A 10419-nucleotide genomic window follows, 5' to 3' on the forward strand; every position below is an offset into this window, starting at 1 on the left:
GCAAAAACACGTCGAGCGGCGTGGCCAAGTTGGAAACCCCTCTTGGTGAAGGCGGGGGAACACTCATCTTTCCGATTCCGAGCCCCGGATACGATCTTTGAAACATGCAGATATACACTATTATGCAATATCATATTCCATTCACACATGCGAATACCAGGAAGTTTCTAAGCTTTTGTCTGTCTGTTTGAGTGCAAAGAGCCTTATCGGGTTTGCAGTTATAACAAAGCACTAACGACGTATATATATATATATATATATATATATATATATATATATATATATATATATATATATATAGTCATGTATTATTTTTCTTCAGTCATGTACAGCGCGCTGAGACGCATGTGTAGTGCGCTTTAAAGAAGTTTTTAATTATAAATATATATATATATATATATATATATATATATATATATATATATATATATATATATATATATATATATATGTTGTGTGTATACATGTTTCTATGTATATATGGCAAAATTGTAGCCAACGGTTTGACTTTTTGATGTTTTGCGTTCTGGTATACTACCAGTCACAAACGTTTGCGAAATGGAATAAAATGAAATAGCTCCATGAAGACTTCTCCATTCTATCTACTCTCTATAAAACAACAATTAACGAGGAACATATCACGTGAAGAAAGTTTACAGCATTGAATAATTATACAATTATAGAAATTCCGAAAAAAACCAACAATACAAATAAATTTATTGGACATTGGCAATATATACACTTTTTGACACTTGCAGATAAATATTTACGAAAATAACCTTCCTAGATTGGCGTATGGTCGTCGTTTTCGACTGTGATTTAATGTGTGACGCTCATCACTTTCTGTCGATATTTTCATACTTTTTGAATACTCTTTTAAACCGCGGCACACAGGTCCGAATTCTCTGGCCGACATTTACCAGTGGAGCTGTGTGGCGTCCTGAGGTTCAAGGGACGCCAAGATTCGCCGTTTAAGTTTGGTATCTCCGCCATTTCAGCGTGCTTGCTTATGCTCAGCTTGTCTCTACCCAGAGTGTGTGCCACGTTTTGGGCTGCACAAGCAGGTGCCGATACGAGCTTGCCCCTCGGAGTGTTTTTTACACTGTGAACACATACAACGAACCTAAGTACGACAGAATATATTGGATTATAAGTTTGAAGATGGGGGATCAATCTCCTGGGTTTTTTTTAATTTGGGTGCTTTTGTTCATATTCTGTTTAGGTATTAAAGCCGGGACAGTTATTTGATCGAGGCTTGGTGTTGTTTACAACACCGTGAGCTACAACACTACTCAAAGTGGAAACCCATATCAAAGTACATCCCTGGTTCCGCCTTTGCCTTGTATTTACTGCACCACTCATCTTTATTTTATAAATGCACGGCGAATTACGGAATCTGTTCACGAGAGGAGGAGAGAGGGGTCGTTCAACTTAAAGGAAATCTAGGCACTGTGGCAAGAAGGGGTTTGTGGGAGTTGCATGGGATCTTAACTACCCCGAGAGATACGAACTGATCTGCACAAAGGTGTCCGATTTGGGATTTCTCGTATCTCGAAAGAGTGCTGACCTGGGGCGCCAACGTATATTGTCTACCAGGACGCATTTCTATCTGCCGGACCGACAGCTAAGCCCTGCTGCTTACTTTTGATCATAAGCGGTCCGGGACTGATTTTTTTTTGTTTGCCGCAAACCGTCACGGACACCGCCCCACACAACTACCATAGAGAACAGTCAAACGTACACCCCAAACACGATACACTGCCATACTATCGCCATTCCCATCCTAAAGTAAAACTCTAAAAGGTTGGCATAATCTGACATCAGTTTTAATACTTAAATTTTACAATACAGTGCGTCTTGAGCCAAGTGGGACTGAAGACAATGGCGAAAATGAAAATACATATCGAAAATGGCGGGAAATTCGCCGAGTTATTAACCAAGCAGGTCTAGCCAACGGTTTCTCGATTGGTCCTAGTATATCGGTGTTATGCACAGTGTTACTTTGTTTCTGCAATCGCGTAGATGAATGTGGGATAAAATAGTGTTTGTCATGCAATAAAACTCTTGTTCAGGAATTCTATAGCTGCTGTGATTCCATGGCGAAGACGAAATATTTTATTCCAAGTCCGCTGCCAGTGCCGACATTTTGGATAGATCAGCATACAGAGACGGGGAACTCGGTCCAATAAGACTTGTCGTTATTTGTCGGCGACATTCTGTGATTTATTGTTCCACGTCTGGGTTGTCTGACCTGAACCACCTTTAACCTTGTTTTTATTTAGAAAAAAACGTATAATTCTAGATTCTGAAAACTGTAGGTGAAAATGCGCCAAAATTCGCCGGATTGCTTAAAACAACTCAAGATGAAGTCGACACGGTCACCGTCACTCACGCCTGCCCCCGGAACGCGCGGGAAAGCGTCACGCGCGTTCTCGGTCATATCTCAAACTTACAGCGGCTTCTGTTAATTGGTTCTTACATTTCCTTCCATTTTATGCAGACTGCACTATATTTCCATGAAATGTAAATAATACGCATCTTTTGGAGCCACATCTTCGTGACAAACGAAACGCCGCCCTGGCGAACAGTGAGGTTCAAAGCCACGTCCATGCTCGGATCAATGCGGCGAGGTGCGGCCAACGCCGTGGAAGTCAGAAAGCTACACCAGGAAATGGGTGCACTGCCGGCCGACTAGGCTGAAGAATTAAAGTCCTGAACATATATTAAAACTAGAGCACATTCAACGAGATAGTACCTTCTACTACACTGCTACAGATTCTCATTCAGTTGCTACCTTATCAGAACGCAAAACTTGATCCCGAAAGAACTGCCATGTCTGTATCTGGCCATGTTGCAGCTCAGTCACGATTGTTTACAGGTAAAATTTTACCATAATAACACACGCAATTGATGGACTACATTAGCTCCAAAACAACGTAGTTCAACTTTTTGCCCCCTTCTTCCGTTAAGCCATTGGTATAATTTCAGAACTCGTTCTGGTCTCAAAGTGCTCGCCCACTGGATTCCGGGCGCATCGACAGAAACGTCTGGTCTGCCAGCCTGTTAAATCCTCATTGGCAACGGCAGGGTCCTGTTTACCCTGCGGTTGGCAGTTTATTCTTCTAACTCACTCTAGGAACCAGAGGTCGTGACACGCACTGCGCTAAAAATTAGCCAGAGAAAGTACAGGAACATGCAACGCGAGCTTCGAGTAGAGGCAATATGGTACTGACCACAAATCTGATCCTTCGCAAAGCCAATTTTCGTCAACATAGTCATGGAGGCCACTCCCTCCAAAATGGACTTCTAAATTATGGTCACTCTCCAACAAACACAAACGATCTTTACCCCTTTTCAGAAAAAAAATAATAAATATGTTAAACCTCACAATAAGGAAATACTGAGTCAGAATTCAAATTTTCTGGGCGCATACATTAATTTATACTGGGTATTTGACAATACCGAGTTCAGTAGCGAGTATTTCAGTCCGCCACACGAAGTGCCAACCATCAATGAACTTTAACTTATTAAGAGCGGGAAATAATGTCATCATTAATATAAACAAAACAAACACAAACTCCTAACGTTTACAACCCTATAAATTCTTCGGTCATTTACTGTTATTTTCCGTATTTCGAATAAATTTCAAATGATGTGTTTTCTGTGTGTGTCGTTGTTCTTTTACTTTCATGAAGTTCATGTCTAGGGGCTGCATAGTCGAAACAACAAAGAATTATCCACGCAGCTCGGACCGTGGTGTCGAAGGTATTCACAAAATAAGTGCTATAAATGTTAGTTTCTCGGAGAAGACCTAACTTTTTTTCGTGTTTGTGAACGTGCCATGTTTCTAGGGATAAGTAGAGGTTTTCAGTTTCTTTTCAAAACTCCCCACACGGCTGGTAATACGCAAGTCATTACAAAACACAAGGGCTTCGAGAAGACGGAATACAACTGACACACAACCTCAGTAAACTTTCCTTCGGAAAAAAACCACACAAACTCTGCAACAGAAGCCAAATAATAAATGTTGAATTTGAAAACGAATGTGAGGGGAACGCTAAATTTTTGACCATCTATGCGAAAACCATGCACAGCGATGGTTGACCCAGGCAGTCCAAAATCTGAAAAGGGGTGTTTTTTGGACTTCCTCCAGTTATTTTCAAAGCTACAAACAAAAGAATTACGTGACGTCTCCAAAGCAGCCCCTTAAAGAAGAAAGCGTATGCATAACATATCCACCATTCAAGAAAGTAACCAAAAAATCAAATAATCAGATCTACATTTATACTTAGTCAAACTAGTCACAACTTCAAGTAAAGGTAACAGTTATTACAGTCAAGTATTTTTGCAAAATCTCCATGGTTTAGTTGACAGCAAAACCTGAAAATTGACGTTCTAAGCTGTACTAACTCTGCGTTCTACCACAAACTTTTTGGTTCATTGGCAAGATTGGTAGTTCTTGAAAGTTGCCTTCAGAGTTTATAACAGACTAGGAATGTTTATACCAGGATATTTGGTTGTATGGTTTGCCGTCGATGCAGCCCCGTGCCAGTGTACACCCATGCTTTGCCGCCGCTGTTTATTTTCAACCGTTTTCTATCCCTGATCAGAAGTACTGCTGGCACGTGGCTCCGAAAACGCCATGATAACCCGGAGAACAAGCTGCATGGCAGTCCTTTCTTGCGAAATACAAGAACAAGTGATCCTGCGAGCTTTTAACTTTATACATAGTACTCGATAAGCTACCGTCGACTCGCGAGATATCGACGTCGAGTAAAGATAACAGACTCTTGGCGAAATCTGAAGGAAGTCGATGCAGCGGGCGGATGACGTAATTTTGTTTCTATTCTGACACGGGTTTCTTTGCTCAAGAAGTCCCAGTGTCCACTGCGATACCGTATTGAAAAAAAACAAGCCGCAAATATCTGCTTCGCATTCACGAACGTCTTCAAACCTGTAAAGAAATGTCAATTTGTGAGTCCGAAGGTGGAGTTTTGCTGCTTATCACATGTCACAGGTGTAAAGAAGCGTCGACTCTCGCGCGCTTCTTTCACCGCGTCAGATCACAAGGCGGAGTTATTCTCGTCTTTTCTGTCGGGCAGTGAGCAAATTTCGCTGTCCAATCGATTTACAACTCTATTATCCACATGCCTACGCTTGTACAGGCATGAATTTCTGCCGGGACAGGGAACAGCCCAGTTCAGTTGTTGTGCGTTCGTCTTCTTTGGTACTAGTAGTTGAACAACATCGTGACCGTGGTATAATTTGATCGAGATATGTCTAAAATTGCGAAATGGTTGATGATAAATGTATTAGTTTTCTTTTGCTTGACGCCATTTTAAAATATCAACCCAAACACAAAAATAGCATATAAATATTTTGTCTTTATGCGCTTCCAAAATTTATGATAAACGTCACGCACATATACTTGGAGTTGGTAGCGAACTTCACTACGAGCTATTTCAACTATATACCTGTAAGCGCATACGTCGTTCTTTTTTATACCTGTGATTTGGGAGTACAAAAACCACCGATAAATGAAGTTGTCGACTTTACACCACACTGATTCGCGAGTGTAAGGTCTACAAGAACCGCACTTGAATTCGGTGGGGGCTGGTTCTACAACCGCACTCAGCCAGTCACCCAATTCTCTGCTTGTCAAAAGCACCTTTCCCTGGTTGGCCTCCACAATAACGACTCGACCAAATTATGGTATTCAAAAGGCAGACGGCAAACTTTTTTGGCGCTGGAACGTTTCGAACGATTTCGGGCGCTTGTCGTTCACCATATCTGTTTATCCGTTTATTTCTGGCTCCTGTATCATTTTCTTGCTTGGGTCGACCCGAGAGTAGCTACGACAAAAACTCTGGGTTTTATTATTTATTTGAGCTGTGAAAAGTGTCCGACCGTTCGCATCAGAGACCATGGTTTCCATTTTGTCTGCCAGGCACGTATTGACGCTGGACTCTGCTAACCAACAGCGACCACGTTACCTGATCCGTTCAGGCAGATTTACCAGAACTGCATGTTGCGAAGCGCGCGTTATGGCGGCTCAACCGTCACTGGGATTCACCCCATCCCCCTTTCTGTCGGCATGGGCGGCCCAAATGGCTGAAATTTGGCGTTAAAATACCCGCCCATAGCCGTTCAGCTCTGCACTAACCCGACGCGCAGCAGTTATCTTGCACGTCGGCGTCTGGCGTAGTCTGAAAAACGCATACACAGTCACATCGCATTCATGTCACAAAGAAAAGGTAGCGGAAGGGGCTGGCTATCTATGCAACGTCTACACTAGACCAAACTCAATGTCAAGCTTACCGGTCCTCGTGCCTGGGAAGGGAGGAACACCTGGTTGTACCAGCGGGAAGGAGAAATTTTCCATGTTGAAATTGTAAGCCACCTTGGCGGAAAATAAAGCCTTCCTTCGGTTACCGCAACCTTGTGGCTTCTCACGTACATAGGCAGACGTATGACAATATATCAAGTGTAGTAACTAGGTTAACTAAGGACGCCGGTAAATACCAACTAACATTGAACTATACTATAAATAGGACCAAACGATATTTAATGCGCATGTCTCCCTAGCTTTGTGGTAACTCATCGTCCAACGTCGCGCGCTCCCATCCCTGCGTCTACAACGGCCGAAGCCGAGTATCTGCCGGCTGCCCAGAGCTGCTCCTGGTTGCCACGATGCCTAGCTAGCTGGAATGGACTCAAAGACTGCTTGGCAGCGCATGGCTTCCCTGCCAGACGGTGGGAAACGAGCACGTGGTACGACCGTCTGAGATTGGAAGGTTGGCTGTGTAAGGTGGCGCAGACAGCTTTCGACCCGATCATGACCCGACTGCCCGTGATTATTCTTCATAATAACGGTTCTTAACATATGTCCCCGAAACGTTTAATATCATTTGTTTATGATTTGTTTGATCCATTGCAGCAGATCAGAGTTTTCCAAATAAATTATGTACACAGGACAACAAACAGCAGTTAATTGGCCCTACTACCTGAGTTTATTACTGAGCACAACGTTAATCGTTTTGAGAATCTAAACTTTACGATGTGTATTTCGCAAACTATGGAAAAGTACCGTCAAATAAACAATGCAAATAATCATTATTCATAAAGCATGGGTTGATAATGTTCTTTTGTAAAATGTCAAAATGTCAATGTTCATTGTTACAGCAGAGACTGTATGCGCATAAACGTTCAAATATATTACACGCGGAGTCGAGGAAATGGCGAAAGGCGGACAAAATAATTTCCAGTGGCTGTTGTTTAATTTCATGTTACCCATATTGCATAGCGTTCCACAGAATTCCGCCCACAAAAAAGGGACGTTGAAGTCAATGAGGTTTTTATCTATCTAATTAGATGTTATGGCTGAGCGACAAAATCGGAGCATCACCATTTAGTTAAAGAAGACGCCGCGCAGCTTGGGCTGCATCAGCGAGATATAAGTTGCGGTTTTGACACTTCAAATTTCGGTCTTTGGAGGGGTCACCCTTGATTTACCCAAATTGTCTTCGGGTGTGTTCGTTGGTTCGTTACTTATGCAATGGCCTTAACAGGCAACAGTACACGCATTTTAACAAGCCGTGCTACCGCTCCAAGTCTTGTCTGTTCACAAGAGTTTGACATTCTTCAGGCTTCTCTCAATTTTAAATGCTCAAATAATGTATAGCAAACTGCGGATAATCAACACCAAATATGCTTTTTGCATAATTTACCAAGTTTGGGCTAAAACTATCAATCTGCATGCATGTATGTATATGTATGTATGTATGTATGTATGTATGTATGTATGTATGTATGTATGTATGTATGTATGTATGTATGTATGTATTGAGAGATGATGGTAATGATGGTGGTGGTGGTGATGGTGTGACGATAATAATGAGAAGGAGAAGAAGAAAGAGGATTGTTGTTGTGGTTGTTGTTGTTGTTACATAGTTTGAAAATATGCTGCATTAAGTAGGTTATCAAAATTCCTCTTCACACTGGCAAGTTCCTTGCCTTACCAGATCTTGTGTCGCATGTATCCTTTCTTTACACTGCCACAAAACACTCGCTCATCCCTGGATTTGTGCTCAAGAATATCTCAGTACAGTTATGGTCCGTGCTTTGTCATTCTTGGGAGATGTTCAGTTATTACGGTTCACCAAATGTCTCCTAGTGCTCTGCCAAACGGACATTGACTCACTAAAGACCATTGATTATGAGTGTTTTTGTAAAGCCATTTCTGATCACATGGTAAAATATTATGCCAAGACACATCTGAGAAAGGGTAGTGATAAATGATTGCAGAGGTATAAAACGTCATGAAAACACATTAACGCACTCTGATAATTGTATGTGTCCTTAAAGTATTGCGTTTAGGTAAGAGGGCCAACATTTTCTATGGATCATAGGAGACTTTCAAAGTTTTCACATAATATGGCTAATGCATTTACTAAAAAAGATATGTTACTTACTTATTTCTTCAAGTAAGAAGACTACAGTGTCAGCTCATTTCACTGACCTGCATGTAATAACACAAAATATCCACTTTCAATAAACTACCTCCCCCCCCAAAAAAAAAATACACTACATGATATGCTACTTTGCTAAAATGAACACAAAAATGGTTTCAATTTATGGATTTGAAGACAAAATTGCCGGGGTTTGTCTTTCATGAACTAATGTACCATTTTGTGTGTGCATCACTCGGCCGGCATCTCTGTATTCCTAAGTCAATTTAAGAGGTACGTTTTTTGAAATCTAGGCCAAACGGAAATGACAATGCTCTTGATCCAAATAAGCCTTCTCCTTCAGGAGTTTAGGATTTCACATAAGAGATGCATACATTCAACCTCTTCCTATGTTAAACGAAAATCAAAAACAGTGCTGTGACATACTTTTAACAGATTTAGAATGCTTTAGTGCTTTAAAGTATGTGGAAAAACAGCACCCGGATATCACGGTTTGACAGTATAATTTAATTTTACAAAAACAAAAAGTGCCCCTCGATTAGTTCCTTGTTGAATATTACAACGGACGTTTTCAAGCAGGCATGCTTTCAGTTTCGCAGAAAAAAGGGTATTATTACCTTATTACTCAAGAAGAGCGACGAAGAACTGAAAAACAGGTAACCTGTTAGTCTTTTGTGCACTGATTTTAAAAGTTTAGCTCAAGGTTTGGCTAATAGACTGAAATCAGTGCTACCAACAGTAATCAGTTGTGATCAAGTTGGTTATAATAAAGATAGACAAGCTGGAGATGTTTAACGATTAATACGATATCTATCCATTTACACTTATAGATACAAAATACCAGGTGCCTTCCTTTTCATTGATTTTGAAATAAAAGTCTTCAATGTAAAAAGGAACAACCCATCTTTACAGCATACAAAAGATTTGTTAACTCTGTACAAAAACCACATTGCCTTTAGAAAAGAGAAAATGTTTGCACATAATAACAAGTGGGGGATTTACAGTTCTAATATCCACCGAAACCAATACACAACAGACACGACACATGATAATGATAATGATGAATGTTTCATAATTTATTGACTTCTGTAATGTAAAAGTATATGTTTTTCTCAGATTTAATAAGACATGTATTTAAATCTTTTTAGTAACTCCAATAAAAAGAAATAAAACTCTTCGATTCCTTGAATTTGACATATATTCAAGAAGTGTTAAAAGTTTTAAATTTTGGTTAAAATGTTATTAAATGGTTCAATGGTGAAATTTTTAGTAGTACTAATAATAATGGATTGTTGACAGAATTTGTAAATCTAAAGAGGGGAGTTCTACTCGACATGGATGTTCTCTGAGTACTCATTGTTTATTCTTTGTATTGATATACTAGTTTGTAGAATTAGGCAATGCATAGAGATAGATGGTATTCAGTTTCCTTGTCAAGTAGAAGAAAAGGAAGCCCATATTGTTCTATTAGCAGACGATACCACTGTTTTTGTCAGAAACGAGAAACCTGTTTCGGATATGATGAGTCAATTTCAAAAAGTGTCTGGTTTAAAAATTAAAACAACAAACTGAAGTAGTGTGGATTTGCAGTGTGAAAGATTCAAAGAAATTTACGTTTTCTTGTGGGGGGTTGGGGAGGTTAAAGTAGGTAGTCGAACCCGTAAGAGTGCTTTGGTGTTGATGGGTCACAACAATAAAGATATGCGATCAGTTGAATTGGCAGCAAAAGCGAAAAAAGTTAGAAGATACTCTGATGGTTGGAAAGTGAGAAACTTAACTCCGTTTAGTAAAGCTTTGATTACAAAGTGTCTTGACCTATCAAATCTCTACTTAGCAGCACTATTAGATGTGCCTCCTGATTTTGTTGAGAAAGTTGATCAATTGGCGATCGACTTTATTTATTGTTCTAAATACAAAAATACAAAAATGTTTTGTTGTCACCTACAGAGAG

At 40.3% G+C, this 10419-nt stretch overlaps 1 protein-coding gene across 1 annotated transcript in view; it reads right to left on the bottom strand.

The window, feature by feature from the left end:
* Nucleotides 1–6690, bottom strand: part of LOC139114115 (nuclear receptor subfamily 6 group A member 1-like) — a 184990-nt gene extending 178300 nt beyond the window's left edge. Inside the window, 1 exon segment of the mRNA XM_070675648.1 lies at nucleotides 6319–6690. Coding sequence (XP_070531749.1) covers nucleotides 6319–6382 — 64 coding nt within the window. The 5' untranslated portion in view covers nucleotides 6383–6690.
* Nucleotides 6691–10419: the final 3729 nt, after the last annotated feature.

Source organism: Ptychodera flava, chromosome 16 (assembly GCF_041260155.1).
Source record: "Ptychodera flava strain L36383 chromosome 16, AS_Pfla_20210202, whole genome shotgun sequence".
Classification (NCBI taxonomy): domain Eukaryota; kingdom Metazoa; phylum Hemichordata; class Enteropneusta; family Ptychoderidae; genus Ptychodera; species Ptychodera flava.